Raw genomic sequence first — 24,147 nt, forward strand, 5'->3', positions numbered from 1 at the left:
AGAATGTCCCCTTTGTCGTATTTTGACGGAGGAGAATTGAATCATGGTTGATTTTGTGTCGATTTGGTGATTTCTTTTTCTTCCCTTTGCTTTATTCGCACTCTCATCAGCATCGGCCGAGGTGCGTTCAGGGACACTCGGGACGTTTGGCGGATCAGCTTTGTTTCATTTCCGCATTCGAATGCTTTACTATTAAGGCGAATGTAGGGTTTTTTGTTTTTTTTTTCTATTTAAAAAAATTTTTTTTTTAGGCTAGCGTATGAATCCACGGTGTTCGCTCTCCTCCTCCTCTTCGTCTTCCTCCCCTCGCTGAGACGGCCGATCCTCGCAGAGGGCATTATCCCCTTCGTCCTCCTCCCCTCCGCTAAAGACATTTTGATCGTCCTCTACTACTACTCCACCCCCCACCCCCTACCCCCTACCCCCATCCCGTCCCCCGTCACCTCCTCCGGGCTCCAGCCGAAGCCGCTCCTCCTCCACCATGTCCGGACCGACTCTGACGGACCGGATCGCCGCCGCGCAGCACAGCATGAGCGGCTCGGCCATCAGCAAAGCCGTGTGCAAGGCCACGACGCACGAAGTGAGCGGACCCAAGAAGAAACACCTTGACTGTAGGTGAAAACACACACACACACAAAATGCCATCAGTCATGCGAGCTCCACACACAAAAAGACGGTCTTTCGCCCTCCTTATTTCTCCTTTAATTAGGAGTCATCCACCCGCTAAATGTGATCTATGGGTGTCATTCAACAGATTTACACACAGTGAGGCCTAAATGCATTATCATGAAGTCCTGCAGCATCTGTCCACTGGTGCATTACTATCATTTATGCATGTATGGGTGTGTGTGTGTGTGTGTGTGTGCGTGTAGTGTCCTAATCTGCACACTACTAATTGCCAGTGCATGCATTCGTGTGGGTAGGTGTGTGTGTGTGTGTGTGTGTGTATTCCTGGCACTATGTAGGGATCATTATATGAGGGAGCATTTTTTTTTGGTCCCGTAATAAACAACAGCATGTGATGGATGGAGTGTAGAATTAGCCATGTATTGGGGTACTTCTGATGGCTGTCGATACCAGCCACCAATACTTAATGCAAAAAAAAAAAAAAAAACAAAAAAAAAAAAAAAAAACACACATTGGTGAAACATCAGGTGCGTCAGGAAAAAAGTAAGAAAATACTTTATTCACAATGATCTGTCATTGGGTTAATTGAAATGTTCTGGATCAAAAGTAGTGGTGGTATCATACTTGCTGTCGGTGAGTACACAAGTGTGAATACTCGTACTGGTATTGGTCTGGAAAACAGTGCTATTGAACATCCCTACATATAATAAATCACACTCCTCCCCAAAAAATGAAGAAAAGATGGCAGACCCTCGGCGATGCACGTAAGGCGGATCCTTGATTTTCGAGATGATTTTGTTCCGTTACCACGCTCGTAACTCAATTTACGCGTATGTCAAATCAATTTGCCCCATTGACATGAATTGAAATGCTAGCTATGCTATGCTGTTCCTCACTATCTTAATGCTAACACCTAATGGAAAATCACATGGATGGGCTAATGATTAGCAGCAATAACTGCGGTGTTATAACCCTTTAAGGAACGGATATTTGGACACAAACGGTGGAGCAACACATGTAGCGAGACAATAGCACAATACTCACAGGCATAATTCTTTGTCCTCGACACCGTTTAATATTATGCACTGCAATTTTGTCATTTGCGGGATGTTACGTTTTATGTTATTTTCAGGCGGTGGATAGCAAAACTGCCTCACAGTCAGGAGATCTGGGTTTGAACCTCCCACCTTATATAAGGTTCATTAAAGACTCAAATTTGTCCAGATGTCTGAATGTATATGTACAACTACGCAGGGGAACTCGTTAAGTCTGCTCACTTTAATTCATCTGGGAGATGTACTTTGTTATGTACTGCCGTTTTGGTTCGCAACATAGTTCCAAAGGGCTCAGCGGTGACATCTTTGATGTCCATGTGTGAGCAAGAGTGTGTATGAATGGAGATGATCACAACTGCTAACTGTTTTTCTCTAATTCAAAAGGGAGGCGTCTAGTTGAGGGAGAAACGCTTCAGTGTTGGTGTTTTGGTTAACAACAGGGTTCAAATGGTCTCAGTAGTTAACTATATTGTGTGTCAACAATAGTGTCTATGATACTATGATAATTACGATTACTACCTGTTTATATTTTCCTGATGGGAAAAAGGAGGGTTCTATTTGAGGGAGGCATTTATTTGTCTGAAAGACCTGTGCTGCTGTTTTTAGGCAGCAACAGAGTTCAAATACACTCAGCTGTGAAGTACTTTGTGTGTGAACCATGGTATCAAACACAACTTCCTTTTTTTCTTGATGAGAAAATAGAGGCGTCTATTTGAGGGAGGCATTTACTTGCCCGAGAGATGTGATTTGTTAGTCTTGTCTCTTCTGTTTTGGTTAGCAACGGAGTTCAAATGGGCTCAATATTGTCTATGAACTTCAATAATATATATCTGTTTTTTTTTTGCTTGATTGGAAAAGGGTGGTGTCTATTTGAGGGAGGTATTTTTTTGACGTGCTTTGGTAGGTACTGCTGTTTTGGTTAGAAACGAAGTATACAGTAAAATGGGATCAACCGCAAACTATCCAGTATGAGTCAAGATAATTAAAGATGATAAAAATCTACAACTACGACTTATTTTTTCCTAATGGTAAAAGGGAGGCCTTTATTTTTCTGAGAGACGTGCTTCTGTGTTGCTGTTTTGGTTAGCAACAGAGTTCGAATAGGCTCCGCGATTAATTACTTGGTATATCACCAATGCTTTCATATTTACAGTTACAAAGTGTTTGTTTTTCTTGATGTAAAAAGGGAGGCATCTATTTTAGAGGACTGCTTATTTGTCTGAGAGATGTACATTGGTAGGGACTGCTGTTTTGGTTAGCAATGGAGTTTAAATGGGCTCAGTGTGTGTGAACAATAGCATCTATGAACTGAGATTATTATACAGTGCAGTGATTGGAAAAGGGAGGCATCCATGATAGGGAGACGTTTATTTGTCTGAGGCAGGCATTTGTTCTGTTTTGTTTATCAATTGAGTTGACATGGGCTAAACCTTTAACTATTTTGTGAGTCAACAATAGTGGCTGTGAACTGTGATAATTAGAATTACTTCCGATAGTTTTATGGATTGGAAAAGCGAGGCGTCTATTTGAGGGAGGCGTTTATTATTCTGAGAGATGTGATGTGATCGGTGCTGCTGTTTTGGTCACTAGTTAACTGCACTGTGTGTCAACAATACTTCAATACTGTAATTGGAGTTATTGCCTATTTGGCTGAGTGGGAGTATTTACTTGAGGGAGGAGTTTATTTGTCATACCTGGATGTTGCACCCGGTCACTATAATTGAAACGTGTCTATTTGAGGGACGGACACTATTTGAGGTAAACAGAACCTGTACTGTGCAATAATGATTTGAAATAGAGAGCAGATAGACCTAAAGGTGTAACTAATTTGTGTCTAGTGAATGCATAGAAATATCGAGTGTATACTAATGTTTCTATTCAATGTGTAATGAGATGAAGTGCTAATGTGCAGGATTCTGATTGGATTCAGTCCTTTATTGTTGTTCTGGCCGCTAGCATAGTGGCCCTGCAGTTACTAAACAACACAAAGCGATCCACCCTAATACCATAAATGTCACTGCAGCCACAAGGTTTTCAGAGGACGTTTCATCACTGGGGCGGCGACCAAACGTTTGGAAACAGGGCGATTTTCTGATTGAATGAGCCGGTACGAGGCTACATGAGGTTTTTGCTTGTGATCTGACTAATTCTGACCATTAGTGGGTTTAGAAGCTTGAAGTAGAGACGGCGCGCTCAGCTCGACGCATTCTCTTTTGTTTCCACGTTTCCATTTGAGCCATCGAGATGCGCTTTTAAGGTCAGGCAAGGACACGGGGAAGAGGTGTGTTTGCGATGAGCCGATTGCGTGGGTCCGAGCCCCTCGACAGGCCGCTGTAGATCACCGAGAATCTAAAGGAGGCCCCCCCCGACGAGGCAGTCTTTGTGTGTTTGAGCAACAATTCATGAGACGAGTCTGCTCCCGCTCAGCTCGCCTCGTTAAACGGGATCATAAAGAGGAGACGCGTACTTGCTTCTGCTAAAGAATCGGTCGCCCGCAAATGGAACAGAATCAATGGGGATGAAAATAATGAGACGCGCTCTTCTTGTCGAGGGGGATTAAAACACACACATCCCTTGTCTGCAGACGAGTGCAAACAATGCAGCGGAACCTTTTTTTATCAACTGTACAAGCAATGTTCTGAGTAACATTTTAATGTTCTTAATGGACATACAAGGGTAAAAATCAGTCGGCGATGTAATATTGAAACAATAAAACACTATTCTAAGCAGCTTCGAGTGGTGAGCATGTCTGCCCCACAGTTCTGAGGCCTTCTTGTGTGGTGCTTGTGTGGAGTTTCTCCGCGTATTCCTCCCACATTTCAAAAACATTGCACGAATTCAATTCAATGCTACTTTCAGGTAGCTTTTGGGGACAAAGATTTTTGCAATAAATAAATAAACAAGCTCTAAAAACGCAAAAGGCATCTTATCCATTAATGCTGAATGCTAATGGCCTCATAAAAGTCTTGTCTCTCATTTTTTAAAAGTGTAAAATGTGATAACTATGGATAACAAATGGCAACGGAAAAAGCTAGTGGCTAGCACTAGCCGCTAAGGTTAGCGTTGAGCAACACCGCCAATCTCTTCAGCCTCACAAAAATAACTAGTTTGCAGCAGTTGACGACACTGTAGGACTTTCTTTTAGCCTCACAATCATCCCTAAATTCTAGCTTGTATTCTTGTTTGAACACCCCTGTTGAAGCTCAGATTTTGAAAAAAAGTGTCACAGCGCTAGCGGGTAACGTTAGCAGTTTCCGGCTACAGAGCTGGATTTCACTGTCGTCGTGTGAATCTTCATGTAACTTCCAGTGTATATTCTTCTTTTAAGACTCCTTATTTAAGCGATGATTTTGTTTTGACCCTATGGCCTCTATTGTGAACATTTGTGTCCACTCCGCTTCCTTTCTTGAACCATTTTAGCTGTTTTCAACAAATGTATCATTAGTTTTCTTTAAGACTCAACACTTGAAAAAAAATTTTGTGTGTGTTTTCTCCCACATTACATAATTTTATCAATTTTGGAGACAAGGAAGGAACTCCATGTAATATTCTTCATTTCCATAAGAGGGGGTTAATGGCTTTCTGCACAACAATGGAGCACATTTCTGACGCAATTTCTTTAAAAAGTGGACATACCCTCATCTGACCATGGAGAAAACAAATATTTTAATTTAAGAAGTGGTGGTTAGGCTATATAAACAGATTTTTTTTAGGTTGATTTACAACTTGCACAGTTGTGCAAACAAACAGGAATCTGAAAGGTTAAAATAATAAAAATGAAAAAATATTTGATAAAAATAAGAAGTGTCCAAAAACAAGAGTTAATCATTTGCAACTTGCTGAACTGTTTCGAAATCAGAGTTTTGTTGCGTTCATATTTTGTAGTGCGATAAGAAATTCAACATTGATGTCCGGGGGAATTATTTTTTTTTTTATACAGTCCAGATGTTCAGATGTTATGGATCCCGCCTCACCAACCTGGTGACACTTTGCACTAAAGCCGTGATTCAGTGTTGTCTCTCCAAGCTTTGCTGCTCATTAACCCGGTCGGAGCGGGCTTTCATCAGCACCGTCTTGGTGTCGTGACCTTGACAAAGAGAGATAGAGGCTGGGGGAGGAGGGGCGGACTCTGTGACTATTTAAACCCTCACAACTATTTACAAAGCGTGGCGAATGATGAGCACGTCACACCGAGTAAGTGGGATTTCATTAAGCCGCGGCCGCTCGGAGGAGATCCGATGGAACGTGTCATTGGGCCCAGAGTGACCACTCACTGCACAGCGTGATATCGCACATACAGCTTGATGTTGCCGTTTGAATACGAGGCTTAATCAAACATCGTCTCGATTTCCATGTAAATGAATGATTAAAAAAAAAAGATAAAGTAGAGACATTATGGAAAATTGACTTTTTTTATGGCATGTATACACAACGGAATACAGTGGTGCCTTGAGATACTAGTGTAATTCATTCTGTGACCGTGTAACTCAAAACACTCATATCTCTAATTATCTATACCAGTGAAATGAATGGAAATGCCGTTAATCCGTTCCACCCTCCCAACTCGAAAAACAACCCCAAAATTTGGAATGTATTTTGTAATAAGGAAAATAGTACTCTATAAAATTTCACTTTATAAGAAAATAAAGCAACAACGTATTTATATAGGTGGCACGGTGGACGACTGGTTAGAGCGTCTGCCTCACAGTTCTGAGGACCGGGGTTCGATCCCCAGCCCCGCCTGTGTGGAGTTTGCATGTTCTCCCCGTGCCTGCGTGGGTTTTCTCCGGTCACTCCGGTTTCCTCCCACATCCAAAAAACACGCATTAATTGGAGACTCTAAATTACCCGTAGGTGTGAATGTGAGTGCGAATGGTTGTTCGTTTGTATGTGCCCTGCGATTGGCTGGCGACCAGTTCAGGGCGTACCCCGCCTCCTGCCCGATGACAGCTGGGATAGGCTTCAGCGCTTGTGAGGATAAGTGGCTCAGAAAATGGATGGATGGATATTTAAATAGAACGTAAAAGAATGAAACAGTTGGTGGTTGTACTTGACAGCCAGCATGTAGACTGGAGAGCAACACTGGTGTAGCCGCTTGAGAGTGCCTCGTTGTCGGCTGTGAGTCACACAGAGCAAGACGGAGGAATGACAGCCAGGATGTGAACCTGGGCTTTAAATATTAATATAAACTATTTTACACTTCTTGTACAGTAATATACAGTGTACTATACTAATGTGTGTTTTAGAAATCAAATGTGGACCTTGAGCACAAACATTGCTTCCAGTTAGTGCATTGCTACTTCCATGAGTGAAAATACTTTTGTCCATACGGGTGCTCACGTTTCTTCTCCACATTCCAAGCTCTGCTGTAATCTCAAAGCTCAGGCTCCACCCTCAGTCGTCACGGTAACAAAAGACAGACTCACCATTGCCCTTGCAGTATATAGGGTGGCTCACTTTAAAGCAATATGATGTGTTAAGTTAGTGTACAATAACCTTCATTCTTTTGACAAAAGCAGTCACAGGCGTGACACCCGCGAACGTTTGGAAGTTATGGAAAAAAAAAAATGCATGTCTCCTTTAAACTGTATTGTGCCCTTCCTGTGTGTTTTCTCTCCAAAAAATCAGCGGCCACAACCATGCAGTAGATGCTTTATTATGGCCCTCCGGTTATCCACACTTCCACGCACCAGTGAGTAACACAGCATTACCAGACAAAAAAAAAAGCACACAGATGAGGGCAGTCGATTTTAGTCCTTTATCGGGACCCATCCTCCAATTTATTATATTTAAGCTCACTTTTGACATTTTTTCCTCAGAGGAAATAATGAAAATGTGTTTAATTAACTTTTATATTTCACAGTACAGGCACTGTTTCCAACAAAATTAATGCCATATGAGTATATACATAGGTCACCTGTTGCAAAAATTGTTAAAAAAAATAAATAAATAAAGTGGGCTGACCCTTCACTTCGATGGCATGTGAGGAATATGTATGGGTCATCTCGCAACATTCTTGTCATACAAGTGTAAAGAAGAAGTTAGTCACGGTGAACGGTAAAATGTTGAACTTGTGTACTCAGCCTCAACTTTTAGCTGAGCAGCCAGAACGAAGACACATTGTACCACTCTCCAACACCGAAATAATTTCCATCATTTCCATTGGAAACAAAACACTTGAGTTTATGCTTTACTCCGATCCTCACTCACTCACTCAGACAGATAGATAGATACAGTAGACAGACACATAGATAGATCCATAATTCGATCATTGATCGATCGATAGATAACAGAAAGATTCGAGGTCGACAATTGTAAATGTTAGACTTGTTTAATATTTACAATCGCAAAGAGTTTCCAACCATAATGTAGTTACCAGACAAACTATTATCTATTTCCTCTTTGAATTTTCCGTCAGTCTGGATGCACTGTGGCACAATGCTGCCTCTCACAGGTCAGCCTTGGTGCGACGACAGACATCTGGTTCGGGCGACGAGATGTGTGGTTGTCGGTGATTTTTAACAACCACAACTTGGTGTTGATCACATACATAAGATGCGGGTGACTATTAAACAGGTTTAATATTTATGATTATCGGCCTGACTGAGCATAGGAGGGAAACTTCTCTCTTAACACACCCCACGCTAGTGTTTTGCGCTAAAAAGGCCTGTTTTTACTTGAATCAATTACCCTAGCGGCATCGTCACCACAATTCGAGTGTAAATAATATTAAAAACGAGGGATGGGCACAATAATTGATTGTACACTATGAAACTGATTATTGATTAATCGTGTCTTGAAGCAGCACTACATTACAAAACAACACAGACCACAGGATACCCTTTCAGCATAATCGTTCAGACATCTGGCAATCTGGTCTTTGTTGATTTAAAATGTAAGAGAAGGAAAATGCTACCTTGCTTTAGTGTTTTGCTCGAAAAATGTCTGTTAAATGAATCAATTACTTTCACACCGCTGTCACATTTGTAGTGTAAAGTGGAAAACTAAGGATGGGCATAATAGATTGTCGACTGTGTGAAACTGATCGTGGATTAATTGTTCAAGATAATCTTTTAAAAAACGATTGGGCGTTTGCTGACTTTGATCGCAATTGTCAGCGTGCATGTACCCCGATCAAGTGTCTGCACCAGTGCTTTTCTATGAGGGCTACTATTAGAATAAGCATGTTTGAAGCACACGTTTCCACACGTTCCACCATTTTGCCTTTGTGTAGACACGCCGGATGGACGTCTCGGGAGGGCGAAACGTCGAGTCAACTCGGGTTTTGTTCCTTTTCATCTCAACGGGAGGGGGGGGAAAATGAGGTTAATTATTCATCGCAGGCCTATTCATTTTCCTCACATTATGCGTCGAGGCATGTCGATTGAGTGCCACCGCTGGATTGACTTTATAATGTAACTCTCCATCTTCTGCCGGGATTATCTATTGACGTGCTTGGTGAAAGAGAGCCTTGGAGTTACTGCCAGCCAATGGATTTGTCCACGCAGCTGCGATTCCCTGCCTGTACCTCAGCTATCGTTAAACAATCATTTGCTCATCAATCTTTTTCTCGTATTGAACCCGTATGGATGTATACTTCACCGCACTCTCCTCATAAATGATGACTTTGGCACGCGACCCATTTATTTCCTCCATAGCGGCTAACAGTAAGTACAGAGGTGGAGCTTAAAGGCTCGTAAATGTCAGCCGTGCTCATTTCCAGTACTCGTTGATCTCTGCATGCCCAATGCTTGTTTGTTGCCGTTGCAGACAATACTGCGGACTTGTATACGATGCTGCTGACTATCCTTGCTACTGTCCAGATTAATCTCTTTGTACTGTAGTTATCTACTGTATATGTAAGCAATTATCTATATACAATGTAAGCAGTAAACTAGTTATTGATACATGAATTCTCATGTGACATTACAATGCTGCTGACTATTCTTATTCACATCTCCATAAATTGTATTAGTTATCTAGATATACAGTAATTACTTATCTACTATATACAGTACAAGCAGGAAACTAGTTATTGATACATGTATTTTTATGCGAGATACAATGCTGCTGTTCACATTTAGCTTGTTGTTTTGCATTAGTTATCTGATATACAGTACCTAAGCATTAGACTAACAATTGACACATATTTAGTTTTTTGTATGATATATACACTGCTGCGGAATATTCTCACTGCTGTTCACGTTTTTATATCGTATACGTTATCTACTGCATATATAAGCAATAAACTAGTTATTTACACATGTATTTTTATGTGACATACAATACTGTATGTCAACAACAATACTGTTGTTGCTGCTGTTCACATTCATGTCGCTATTTTGTATTAGTTATCTGTATACATAAGCAGTGGACTACTTATTGATAGGTCTTTATATTGTTTGATTTATTTACTGTATCTATAAGCAATTATCTAACGATAAGCAGTAAACCAGTATTTGACAAGCATGTTTTATGCTACATAGAATACTACTGACAATTTTTGCTGCTTTTCACATTCAAACATGTTCATTGCATTAGTTATCTATATACTATATAAGCAGTAGACTACTTAATTGTACAAGTATTTTTTGATGCTACAAAGTTGCTGACTATTCTTGCTGCTGTTCACATTTACACGTTTTGTGTTAGTTATCCTAAATACTGTAAAAGCAGTTATCAGTATATAGGTAATAGAATAGTTATTGATACATGTATATATTTTTACGGTACATACAGAACAATAATGCAGACGATTATTGCCATTCATATCGGAATTTAAAGTACTTATTATTCATGAAGTTGCCACATACATTGCTTGATGTTGTAAATAAGTACATAGATACGTTTGCATCTTTATTTTCCTTGTGCGCTTCTACTGTCCACTTTGCTGTTGTGAAATCACAATTGCCCCACTGTGGGATTAATCAATGCTTATTGTATTGTATTCTATAATGCAGATCTAATCCACTGCACCAACGAGCTGAATGTCAGCATCCCTCACCTGGCGGACACGCTACTGGAGCGCACGGCCAGCAACAGCTGGATCGTGGTCTTCAAGGCGCTCATCGCCACGCATCACCTCATGATGTACGGCAACGAGGTGAGGGCACGGAACGCACCACGGGACGACACACACCTATCAATAGTTAGTTCTGTGCTGTATACACTCTTTTCTATCATCATAATAAAAATAACTTAGAATTACATAGCGCCTTTCATGGAACCCAAGGCCGCTTTAAGCGTGTGGACAGACATTTTGTTTGAAAATGTCCAGCAATGGTGGTTTTGTATGTGAAAGCTATTTTTCATACAAATATTTATAGTCATTACGACAACTACTGCATTAGTGTAGGATAGTGATAGATTACATTCCGAATTGATTACAAATCAGGGTTACGTCGCCACCATAGGAATGGAACTTCGGAGACAGAAGACCCCTCTACATGGATTTCATAATCAATCCTAATCTGGCATGTTTTAGGCAGCGAGGTTTCCACTTAAGTAAACAAACTACAGTGTCCCCCTGCCTGTAAACTATATAGAAATTCACCTATTAGTGGATTATCGTAATTCGCTGATTTTGTGCTGTTTCTGAAATACCCTAAAATGCTACAAGATGTCACCAAAGCCCTGTCTAATAGAAAAGTGGAGCTTTGGCATCATCTTGTAGTGCCAAGACACTATGTTGGAGTGAGAGGAGGAACTTCTATGAGATAGGTCAAAGCCCGGAATAGAAAAGTAGTGGTCTGTCGCCATCTTGAGGCAATTATAAATCAACAAGCTCTTCCTTAAACGTTGGCTCTAAATACTGCAGCTCACCACTTAACTGGAGTACATAAGAGGGAGCACAGAATTCTGGCCTCCCTCCACTGACTGCCTTTGCATTTCAGGATTCTTTATCTGTTTTGAAATCTCTAAACACTTAGCCCCGCCCCGCTCCGCCTTAAGTGTCTGACCTACTCCATCCCTACGCTACTCGAAGTTGGCTCAGGTCGATGGACCATCTGCTTCTGGAGGTACCGAGGTCTAAGAAAAAAACTGAGAGGGGATCAAACTTAATCTGCTGCTGGTCCCATGCTGTGGAATGACCTCCCTTCTGTACATATGAGAAGCCACCTCACTGCTCATTTTTAAAACTCGTCTTAAAACCCATTTTTATTCTTTGGCTTTTAACTCGACACAAGACTATCTGTTTTAGTTTGTCATTGTTTTGAACATTTTATTGTTTGCACTATTTTGTTTCAACTGTTTGATATCTTGTTTATTTTATTTTTTATTGGTGTACAACACTCTGTTCCAGCTGTGGTTGTTTTTAAAATGCTTTACCTTTCTTAAAGTGCAAAACATTTTAAAGGTGGGCATCGATTACTCGGGGCTTTTCGCTATTCGTGGCAGGGCTTGGCCCCAACGCTCCGGGGATTACTGTAGATACTTCCACATTTATATTACAGCTATGCTATTCCAAATAATATGACATTGCAGGATTAATAAATGCAGATATTGTGTCTGCTGGTGTAATACTTTTAGTGCATTGGGGCCAATTTTACATACTGAGTCTTTTATTAGGTCTACATCCTTAAAAGTCATTCAGAAGAGTTGAGGTCTTAATGTGGACAAATGATACCTCTTGCTCATAAACTCCTGTCTGCAATAGCCCAAACGACGTGGAACACCAGCACGTCGCAGACTCCTCCCTCTCTTCTCTTCTCTCTCTCTCTTCCCTCAGAGACTGATGCAGTACGTCGCCTCCAGAAACACGCTCTTCAACCTCAACAACTTTCTCGATAAGGCCGCGCTACAAGGTGATTTATGACCCCCTGTGACTCAGCAGAGCTGTCGCGGCCCTTCCCAGCACTGTAACGCTGTCGATACGTCTGTAGCATGTGGGCAAAAAGATTGGGAAACACCTAATCAATCAGGGATATTTGGGTAGACTTGAGCGGGGTAAACACAAACTGATTTTTAACATCTTAATGGGTTGGGATTTAAAACGTGACAGACCCCACACATGACGAGGAAGAAAATTGCCTTGTGTCCTTACTGCTCTCCGTGGGTGGTATATTCGAGATGACCAATACAGCACAGCGCACACATAACGATATCGCCACTGAAAATCGTGAGTCTCCTCCCACAAACAAGGCATAAATCGTAGTACGATTGTCGGCCTCCACTGTTTTCTGAGCAGATCGAGGAGGAAACACACCATACAGTCCAGGATCATCATCAGGATAATTGGGCCTTTGCCAACTTTGGCTTCAACCATTGTCCGATCATATCGTAGCAGAATAACCAATTTTAACATAACTCACACCATAGTGTAACCATCAGGGGAATCTTTTAGAGACCTCTGATAATCGGGCCTTTGCCGACTTTGATCGGAAGGGTGGGGGGGAATGTTTGTAAAAGTACTCTATGTGTAATCTGACAAGCGGGCCGTTGCTGAATTTGTTCAGGTATGTGCATATGCAGCTTTAGCTATCCCTGAAATCTTTTGTCACATTTTAGAATTTGTCATCTTACCCAGACATCTTCTGACGTATTTGGTCGACTGCATGCTCCGAACTCTATTAAACAAGGTCAATGAAGGTGTGCTTGGATGAGTTTGGTGTTCATTTTCTAACACTAACACCCCCACACCCACCTACCACTCCCTTCAGGATACAACATGTCCACCTTCATCAGACGCTACAGTCGCTACCTGAACGAAAAAGCCATGTCGTTCCGGTTAGCAGCAGTGGACTTCACCAAGATGAAGCGAGGGTAAATATACTTACATACATTACATACCACCACAATCACAAACATACTGTTTGCATTACCTCCAACAAGGAGACTACGTGGAATTTTTTTGTGTGCAACTTCCTGTCTAGTTTTGGATCATCAGTAATCCTATATCTAGTTACAGTTAGTAATTGACACTGTCATCCGGCTGCTTGGTGACGAAGTGCTGCCTCCACGAGTGAAAATACAATGTATGTTTTGACTTTCTTTACGGGCCCTGGCCTTCTACTCCTCACTCCGGGCTAGTGGTCGCAGGCTCGCATAGTCGCGGCGCCTTGGTCTGCCCTCGAGTTGTCATGGTAACCAAAGTTGTACTCGGAATTTAGGAGAGCGGGGTGAACAGGAGCTCATTTGCATGAGACAGGACCACCCCTTTAAAATAGGCTATTGTATGTCACTTTTAATGATGACATTACATTAAATGTGTATTAAGCGTGTACAGGGGATGCAAGCTAACAACGTGTGTGTGTGTGTGCATGTGTTACCAGGGCCGACGGCGTGATGCGCACTATGAACACAGAAAAGCTGATTAAAACGCTGCCAATCATTCAGAACCAGCTGGATGCGCTGCTGGATTTCCAGGTAGCACTTGATACAAAACAGCGCCATCATTGGGTGCGATGATGCCATGCGACCTCACTTTGTGTGCGTGTTTGTGTGTGCGTGTACACGCCGACCCGCAGCCTAACTCCAACGAGCTGAGCAACGGAGTCATTAACACGGCCTTCATGCTGCTCTTCAAAGATTCCATACGGTTGTTCGCCGCATACAACGAGGGTGTCATCAACATGCTGGGTAAAAACTACTGTACAGTCGTTGGCCACTTCATTAGGTACACCATGCACAAGCTTGTGACAGACCTCAGCCAAAGCAGAACAATCACAAATATGTCTGTCTTACGTACTTCATGACCAGCCAGACAATGCTTTCCCACTCCAGTCCACTAGGTGGCAGTAATGAACATTGCAACATGGGCCAAACATTGGAGCTGGTGTATGATGTTGATCCTTGGGGTATTTTGATGAAAGCATGTCACAGACACTTGGAAACTCCTTTAAATTGTGTGTGTGTGGGGGGGGGGGGAATACACACTGTGACTCCTTTAATGACAAAATCGTGTGACAGTTCTCATATTGTGCTCCTCCCTACACAGAGAAGTACTTTGACATGAAGAAGAACCAGTGCAAAGAGGCACTGGAGCTCTACAAGACCTTCCTCAACAGGATGACTAAACTGTCCGAGTTTCTCAAAGTGGCCGAGGTAACGTTTGGGACGGGGCGGGGTCCTCTGAGGAAGGAGTTAAGGAGCGCGGGAATGGAAGAGGAGGAGAGGGCGGGAATGTCGGCTGAAAGCCAGTTTAGATTTGCTCTGGGCTTTCTCTTCGAACTTTCTTGATTGTCCTGCTTGGGCATATCTCGTTATTTGTGGGCCCAAGGCAAACACAGTCATTGGGCCCTCCTTTTGACTACTGATGTTAATCATCAACTAAAAAGTGTGAATTTAAGAAAATGATCGCATTTCCTCCGCCACTTGACGTCAAACTCCTTCTTGAGGATTATTATCTAACAAGTGAATCTCAACACAAACCATAATAAGAACATTAATCAACTTTTAATATAGTTTAGTTTCGCCCGCTTTGATACGCTTGGTGATGAAAAGTGTCACTCATGTCTACGGATGGGAATCGATTCCTAACAATAGTGTGTTTGCTTTCCTGGGAATTCTGCTAATTGATTCGTCGTGGAGAAGTTTTGATTAAAAAACAAACAAAAAAACAACGACAAAAAATCTGTTTTTCTCTTGCCTTCTCCTCTGCAGCACTGGGATAACTCCGCTTTATTTTCATCACTACGCACCAAACAATTTGTTTTGCCACCTTCTTCCTGAATCAAGTTTTCACATGAGCAGTTAGAAATGGGTCGGGGGAGCACTCCAAACGATCATGATAGATTAAGCATTTTTTTTAACACGTGAATTAAACCCAAAACAATAATTGCTTTAAATCGAAAACTACTTCTATTAATCCATTTTTATGAGATGTTTTGGAGGGTTGTGGGGCTGGAAATCTCGGGGGACCAAGAGAATTGCCTGTGTTTGCCTAATAATAAATTGCCCCCTGTTCTCCGGAGCGAGAGGAGGGATTGGGTACGATATTAACAGCTGAGTCAGAAGAACACTAACACAGAGCGTCCACTGGAGGAAGCTCTGGAACGCTGCCTGTTTAAAAGGCCTGCGCTGCATGCCCATGCCTCTTTGCCCTTTCTATCCTTCTGTCTTCTTTCTCTTTGGTAACGTCCCAGTTAGTTAGTACTCGCACTTACAAGGCATCCTCACCACTTGCTTTTTGCTCCCATTTCGGAAGAAGGTTTGGGAAGCAGACTAACGTTGACTTGAAGGAGCCATTCATGTCTTAACTTCAATGTGTGTACGTGTGTGTGATCCTTCCCTCCTTTTTTTTTGCGTTCAAAGTCAACATTAGTTGTCACGTGACCTGTCGTCTCGCCTTGCAGCATTCATTTTAAACAGTGTGTATGTGCACATGTATTATTGTGTATGTGTGTATATAGGTGTTTGTAGGCGTGTGCATGCGCCCTCCTCCCTTCCTCCCGTGTTGTCTTTTTATTTGTTTCAGGCTCTGCATGGAGTAATGAATGCTCAGGTTTGATTCTTCTTTCTCCCTCCTCCTCCTCTGCCTCCGCACACCTGATCCCTCCCCGCCTTCTCTTTTTTTTCTTCCAAAACTCTGTAGCCTGTTTGCTTTACTCCTTGTTTTGTTATATTTGGTTCATTTTTATTTTGCCTCCCTCCTTCCTCCTCTTCCCTTCCTCCTTCCTTTTTTTTGTGACACAGCGAGTTGGGATAGATCAGGGCGACAGCCCCGATCTCACACAGGTCAGTCCGCATCTCATCTCAAGCCGCCAATCGAGCAGCGTCGAAAAATCCATCCGGTCGATCCCATAACGCTTCATTCTCAAGCGCTCCCGTTCCCTACTCACCCTACAGACCTGCCCACACTGCAGCTGGCCCTCTCTTCTTCACTTCTCCTTTCACGTCTCCTTTTTCTCCCGCTTTAACGTTTCAACTCACTTCTAGAGAGAAGAGAAAATACAAAAAAGGCACAACACAATTTACACTAAAAGGGACAAATAATTTCAAATTACATTCACTTTGTGGTCAGAAGCAACATTTCTGAAGGTTACATTTGATTATTATTTTTTTGTCGGCTTCCAGATACACCATATGGACAAAAGTATTGAAACACCTGGTCATACAGGGAAAAAAAAATTACAAATGTTCCCCATTTCATTTTAATGTGTGCGGAGTCTACGTTCAGTGAAGTTGTCGTCGGTGGGGTTTTTGTTTGATGTCCCCGCTGCATGCACCACATACTTGGATTTACAACGTAATTGACAAGTGCAATTCGGCGGCCCAGTAATGAAGTGCTGCTGCCATGGCTGAAAATACGATGCATGCTTTTGCTGTCTTGGCACTTGGCTTTTATCATCACACTCTGGCCAAGTGGCGCTACCTCCAGTTGTCATGGAAACGAAAGGCGTACTTAGTTGGCATTAGCCCTGCAGTAGAGGAGGCGGGGTGAGCAGTGGGTCACTTGCATGTGACAGGACCTCAAAACAGTATTGAATTTGCTGAATGTCAAAAACGAAAAAAAGTCTTGCCATGCCATTCTATTGTCGACACTCCATTATGAATTGTTTTAACAGGATGAAATGTACAATTTTGTACGTCTGACTAAATAAGCGTCATTTATTGATTCAAAATGGACACCTTACTATAAGGGAGTCCAACCCTGTGACATTTGCCAACCAATCAACGAAGATGTAATAATAATAATAATAATGGAGCTATCAGCTATACCAAAACATTACTTCAGAAAAATATACTGGTATATCAGTATTATAAATGATATTCAATGCTATAGATTAAATAAACAAATTAAAATAAAAAGTAATTCCAGCCATTTCCTAACTAGAAAATTTGTGTTTTATAGTAAGTGTGTACAGTATGTGCGTCAATACAGTACTTGTGGCCATATGGTGTATTTCTCCATCAGCAGGGTTTATGATATGTCAGGATTAAAAGATGACGTTTTTTTTTTTTTGTTTTTTTTGACGGAACACACAAACAAAGAGCACAACTCAGTCCAATAGAGAAACAGGTCCCTTTGCATTAGCTGTGGGGAGAGCAGCGAATGGTTTAATGACGTAGGTTTCTGCAAATATGCCTTGGACAGGCGCACATAATGTCGTCATCAGCACTACATATCACTGCCTTTGGATTTATTTATCGTTTCAACAAATTGGGATGTGATCAAGTCACTTGGTTTTTGAGTTTTGAAGCACATTGCCGTGTTTGCAGTGCTTATGAAGACCTTATACACGCCTATTCAACAACGCGCCTCTACTGAGCACTAGAAACTGTTTGTGTCTGTTTTTACTTTGAAACTTCTATAGCATATTCTCTGGAGAAGGACATCCAGAATTCACATTACTATCTTTTCCCCCTTCCCCTTTAAAAATAAGTATACAAGACATCTTTTCTTTGCCTGTTGTTGTGTGTGTGTGTATATGTGTGTGTGAGTGTGTGTGTGTGTGTGCACTGTGTTCTCTCGTGATGAAATGCAAAAATAAGCCTGGATGAAAAGATCACAGGTATCACAAAGTCCAAAAAAGCAGCCATCCTTGTTCTTGTGCTGGCCAATTGCTCAATGTGGATACCTGTTTTTTTACCAGACGTTTTCATTTCAGAGTTAACTTCCTTGGTTTCCGGTGATGTCAAATTGTTGAGGTTTCCCAACAAAATAACAAACTCCATGTTGATTTAATTTTATTTGTCAGTGGAATCCAAGGGATAACTCTTGATGTTCTGGACTGTGATTTGTGCGGTGCTTGTGTTGATTAGGACCTTGGTGCTGGCAGTCTGCATGAATCAGAGATGTGATTGTTGTGGACTCTGCATGATGGAGCTGATCTGTGCATGCCGGTCAACCAAACCTGATGAAACCAACAACAACAAAACAAAAACCAGCTGTCTTAGAGTAGATACGTTTTAAATTTCAGGGTGATCTGCTGCTTTGTGTGCGTGATGAGCAGGACAGACAAAAAGGAGTGAAAGTGTCCCATTTTGAAACCGCTTGGCTGCGAATTCTAATATGTCTTGTTTCCCTACTTTCAACCTCCCTCCTCCTCTTCAGGCTCCCAGCTCGCTCCTGGAGGCTCTGGAGCAACATTTAGCCTCCCTGGAGGGCCGGAAGCTCAAAGACCTCTCCACTGCCAGCAGGTACGCTCATGGAAAGAATGCTGAGAGTCAAGCGTGTACAATTGGGACAGCACAGTAAGCTTGTCTGCCTCGCAGTCGAGTGGTTGTGGGTTGAAATCCTAATCTAAATATTCCAGAAATATGCACGTTAGGTTCATTGAAGCAGATCCGGCTCGCCCGTTATGGGCAAATGCTCAAGCCTCCAGGAGAAATTCACCTTCAGTATAATAATATTAAAACTAGATATTAGTAGTAACTCTTAAATTGGAATATCCAAGATAGATTCAAATATAAAGCAATCCTCAATTAATGTGAATACAAATGATGTAGTAGTACAGTAGTAGTATTTTATGCTTTTATTTGTTGGATTTACAGCTGGCTGGCTAACCTTTTTCTTGCTTTTAATAGTCAATCAAAATACTGCTCCACTTTTATCCTACTGTAATACGGTAAAAGGGGAATAGGATTGTCTAGTGCACATTGTGTTTATCTTTAAGTACACATTATTATTATTTTAAGTTATATTACGTAATTTAGTATTCCCATATGCCATATTAAACTGTAGTTTACTGTTTATTTACATCTTCTATTCAACATTTCACAGCTTGGGGTTTTTTTCTTTGATGAGTGAGGAATGTGGGCTTTGACCTTCTCCATGTGTAAAGTGCCCTGAGACAACTTCTGTTGTGATTTGGCGCTATAGAAATAAGATTTAATATGTATATCATAAAAAAAAATATGTTTTATATTATACCTGTACATGTATGGTAGATAACATGTATTAGGTTTTTCATTTTTATGTGCGTCAGCCTCACAGTTCTGAGGAGTGGGGTTCAATCCCCGGCCACGCCTGTGTGGAGTTTGCATGTTCTCCCCGTGCCTGCGTGGGTTTCTGCCGGGCTCTCCGGTTTCCTCCCACATCCCAAAAACATGCATTCATTGGAGACTCTTAATTGCCCGTAGGTGTGACTGTGAGTGCGAATGGTTGTTTGTTTGTATGTGCCCTGCGATTGGCTGGCTGGCAGTCAGTTCAGGGTGTATCCCGCCTCCTGCCCGATGATAGCTGGGATAGGCTGCAGCACGCCCGCGACCCTAGTGAGGAGAAGCGGCTCAGAAAATGGATGGATGGATTTGAAATTGTATTTTAGATTTTAAATTCAATGACATAACCTTTAAATTGAAGGTGCCATATTTTACCAAACCAACTTTTTAGAGTACTTGGGATGTTATATTGGCTCTATGGTGCCTCAGTAAACTAAGGTGCTTTTTGAATTTCAATTGACACTTTTATAACCAAGTCCATGTTAAGAGACTCACTCTAAATACCCAAAATATGGGACCTTTAAGGACAACGGTAAAAACAATGCCATACACTTTCTGCATATGTAAATAGCATTGGGTGGGGCCGACTCTGCATTGGAGATTCTAAACTGTTCCTAATTAGGAACTGGTAAAGAAAATTGATGGACAGATGGAACGGCTCAGCTTCATTTGCTGCCTTCATCTTTTTGCCGTATACTATCTTGACAGGTTCAACGACAATAATATCCCGAGTCCCACTGACAATTTCACATATGAGTAAATTAAGTTACAAGCTCAGTTATAGGACAAATTAAACTCATAAGTCAAGGTACCTATGTACCTCTGTAACGTGTTTTATGTGTGTGTGTCACCATAAGGTCCAGCACTCTGTCCAGCACAGTGTCATCCCGCTCCAGCACTGGGATCTCCCTCAGCCGAATGGACGACAAGATGGAGAACAATAGACTGCAGCAACACAAGGCGAGACATGTTTAAACATTTACAGTGTAGCCCTTTTACTCAGCATGCACGCGGTAGCATGATCGCCATTTCGTACGTGCAGGACGCCGGTCATAAGGCGATCGATATCCAGACGCCCAACGTGTCACCCAGCACCCAGTCCGTGGGCAGTGCCAACAGCAGTGGAGGAGCTATGGACCTGTTCTCCAGCTCACCCCTTGTAGCTGTCAACAACCAGTGAGTCCCTATAAGAACAACATAGTCCACGTATGCCATGCTACACAATCCGATCCAGGATGTCGCTCAACCTCCCACTTGTTCGGCTTTAGAAATTTCCCCATTGGAATGAATGGAAATAATAATAAAACCTTCAATGTTAACTGCCATACAAGTGTAAAAAGAAGTGAATTAGTCTCGTATTTTTTTGTACACACCTTTAACAATGTAGCATGGGTGGCCAGTGGCCCCAACCCCACAACCTGTAACGTTCCATGACTCGAGCAGGAGTTCAACCAAGTTCAACTGTAGTTCTGTCGGACAGCTTTGAATGCGGAACTAAGCCAAAAACACAAAATGTAAACTAAACACCTCCTGTACAGGCATCGAAGCACGGTTTGTGCATTGTGATCACTTTCTCTGTGTTCCTTCCTGCAGTGTGCCAAACTTGACCAGTGAGCTGTTCACCCTGCAACCCCATTTCACACCCCTTCAGACCACACACACTGTGCCCAACAACAACGCGTGGGGAGGTACAGTACAGATATACAGCGCAACAACAACAACAGCGTCTCCTTATAATAACAGTGGTGATCTTCTTAGGTGATTTTCTCAAGCCGGCCCCGCACACTCAGATTCACAGCTCCGGTGCCCCACTGCACTCTGGGAAGATGCTTTCCAGCGATTTGGACTCTTCATTAGCCAACCTCGTCGGGAGTGAGTATTAGATAATGACTTTGCACGGCGGTTGCTTACTTGGAGCTAATTTGCTTTACTCCTCTTAGACTTGCAGTTTGGGGGGCCGCCAGCCAAAAGGTGAGGTGGTGTTAAAAATGGGGCAACTGATTGTTTTTAATCATTGGTAGGATTCTTAAGTGCAAGTTTTTGTGCATCAGGCCTGAGCTGCAGTGGAGTCAGCTGGTGGAGAAGAAGCCGACAGGGGGGAGTGGCTGGCAGACAAAAACCGTGTGCCATAGCACAAATTGGACTCACTCGGCCCATCCCATGGCCCCAGCGCCCATGCCCGTCCCTCAGATGGTAACAATGAAAAGCCACATAAGTGTGATATTTAGACCAACGTTAGAGTCACTTTCCAGCAGCTAGTTTCATGAATTCATTAATATTTGACAGTTCTTTTTGGACTCTTCACGGACTCACTGGTTGCTTCTAAAGTGGCTATTGTTCCATTTCATTTCGAAATCAGAGTCGACTTGACACACATATGGATTTAAGATTGTAAATATTGAACAGGTTTAACATTTATGACTAGGGAAGGAAAAATACCTCTCAACTCAGCCTACACCAAAGGAGAAGCGGTCCGGCTAGTCTTTCAGAGACATCCGACAATCGGGCCTTTGTTGATTTTGATTGCAAGAAAGGAAACATTCTCAAACGAGGCTTGATTTTCGGTTCCCGCTGAAGTGCTTATGCAATCTGACACAGCGAGAAATGGGGTAAAGAGTTGGTTTGTGTCTGTCAATTAGAATGCTTAATGAGCACTTAATACTGTGGAGTCAGAATAAAATTGTATTTTGTTTTTCTCTCCAAAGAATGGGGTTATCTACACTGGCTATGTAAGTACCCAACACACTTTACCATTCCATGTTTATGTATCTGCCTTTATATTGAGATTTAGAGAGGTGTTCTAAATATACAGTAATTATATATATTTATCAATATACAAGCTGTTATGAGGACTCTTGTCTTTCCCTACAGGCTCCAGCTCCAGTAGCTTTTCCTATGACAACCCCCCAAGTGCCTGTCTATGGAATGGTAAAGGAATGAATCAACTATTATCAGACATTATTACAGTACAGTATTTACTTTTGACCTTTTTTAATATTTTTTTTTACCCTGTCCACTGTCTGAGCAGCTCCCCCCTCAGATGAGCCATCAGATGGGGAGTGTTCCCATGATGCCCCAGCAGCCCATCATGTACAACCAGCCGGTCTTGAGACCCACCAATCCATTCGGACCCATCCCGGGGACGCAGGTATTGAATACAGACACATCCATCCATTTATTCTAATTACATAGAAGCTAATCGGCAGATGCTTCAAGAATTGAGGAAAAATATTTAATTGATTACAGATGAGGCAGCAGTGTGCCTCACAATAAAAAGGTTTTGGCTTTGAATCTCCCTGCAGGTGGGTCTCCAGAAACAGTGTCAAGTCGTTTTTTTGGGAGCAAATTTCACTATTAATCACGGAATTAGGCGGAAGCGGGAATAAAAGTCACCGGGAGCAGAACTATGACAACAAAGTCACCGGGAGCGGAAACCATGACGGGAGTAGAAACCATGGCTTACGCGGGATTCTGTAAAACTGTGGCTCGTGATTGGGAGGGAATGGGATCAATATCTGTGGGAATGGGAGGGAGCTGAATGTATTTTTTTTTTTTTAAACTCACTTAGGATTGTGAAGGAGTGGGATCAGTCTCTGTGGGAGTCTGATTTTTTTTTATTTTTTCTTTAACATGCAGAATTAGGAGGGAGTTGGATCAATCTCTGTGGGAGTGGGAAGAAGCGGGAATCAAAATCTACTTCCGTGTCATCCTCTAGTCTCAATACCACACGGTGGACAAATTGTGGCATGACAGTTACCATCTGCTAGCAGGCCAGTTCCTGGTTCACATGTCAAATGATAAAATTCTACAATTTTGTTACATTCTGGAACTCAATTGGCAGCAAATAAAATACACAAACAAATATTTAAGATCTATATATTTTTTGTCCTTCAGTCAGTCAGTTAGCCCTATAGGCTACTTCCTGGTTCATGAACAATGACGCTAGAAATATATTTTTCCTGCGTATGGACTGAGTGTCCATACACAGGACAACTTTAATATATATTTAGGGTATCTAAAACCCCTAAAAAAATAATATTAAATAACATGCACACATTGTTATTGCCCACCTTTTAGATAGGAGGCTACCATTTGCATTCTGGAGTGGGGGGATGGGTTCCCTCGCACTGGAAACAACAAAAAAAGAGAAATTCCAAACTGGCTATTCTGTGGATTTTGGGGGAAAAAAATTTAAATCTTCACAAAATTTCATGCTAATTGGTTTGATAAGTTTTGTTCATTCAACTAACAAATCAACAGCAATACAATAACATCAGTAAATAAGCTTAAAAGGCTGCTATATTCAACCATTGCAAAAAAACAACAGGGCTGACAAACGCCTGAACATTAGATGAGGTGTTAAGATAAACCGGCTCACCCTCAATCTATCTCTGTCCTTTGTCTGCAGATGCACTTCATGTAGAGATGATGCTGTAACCATGGCAGCAGAGCTGAGAGTGCCACAGAGGAAGAGTGAAGACAACAGAAGGACGACAGAGGAAGTAAAGAGGGGACGCAGAGGGAGGAGAAAGAACCAACGCTCGGCCCTCCCCAGATATACTCGCTTCCAGATATACCGGTC

The 24,147-nt window shown here is 42.0% G+C and overlaps 1 protein-coding gene across 1 annotated transcript; it reads left to right on the forward strand.

Moving 5' to 3' along the window:
• Window positions 1–416: 416 nt before the first annotated feature.
• On the forward strand, window positions 417–24,058 carry LOC133415793 (phosphatidylinositol-binding clathrin assembly protein-like). The gene is made up of 18 exons (XM_061702193.1): window positions 417–611; window positions 10,643–10,785; window positions 12,412–12,487; window positions 13,343–13,445; window positions 13,955–14,048; window positions 14,150–14,261; window positions 14,620–14,726; window positions 18,679–18,764; window positions 20,423–20,525; window positions 20,608–20,741; window positions 21,159–21,253; window positions 21,324–21,437; window positions 21,506–21,536; window positions 21,617–21,758; window positions 22,271–22,294; window positions 22,437–22,493; window positions 22,594–22,713; window positions 23,974–24,058. The coding sequence occupies exons 1-18, from the start codon at window positions 482–484 to the stop codon at window positions 23,986–23,988; spliced, it is 1,686 nt and encodes a 561-aa protein (XP_061558177.1). The 5' UTR covers window positions 417–481; the 3' UTR covers window positions 23,989–24,058.
• Window positions 24,059–24,147: the final 89 nt, after the last annotated feature.

Source organism: Phycodurus eques, chromosome 17, assembly GCF_024500275.1.
Source record: "Phycodurus eques isolate BA_2022a chromosome 17, UOR_Pequ_1.1, whole genome shotgun sequence".
Taxonomy (NCBI): Eukaryota; Metazoa; Chordata; class Actinopteri; order Syngnathiformes; family Syngnathidae; genus Phycodurus; species Phycodurus eques.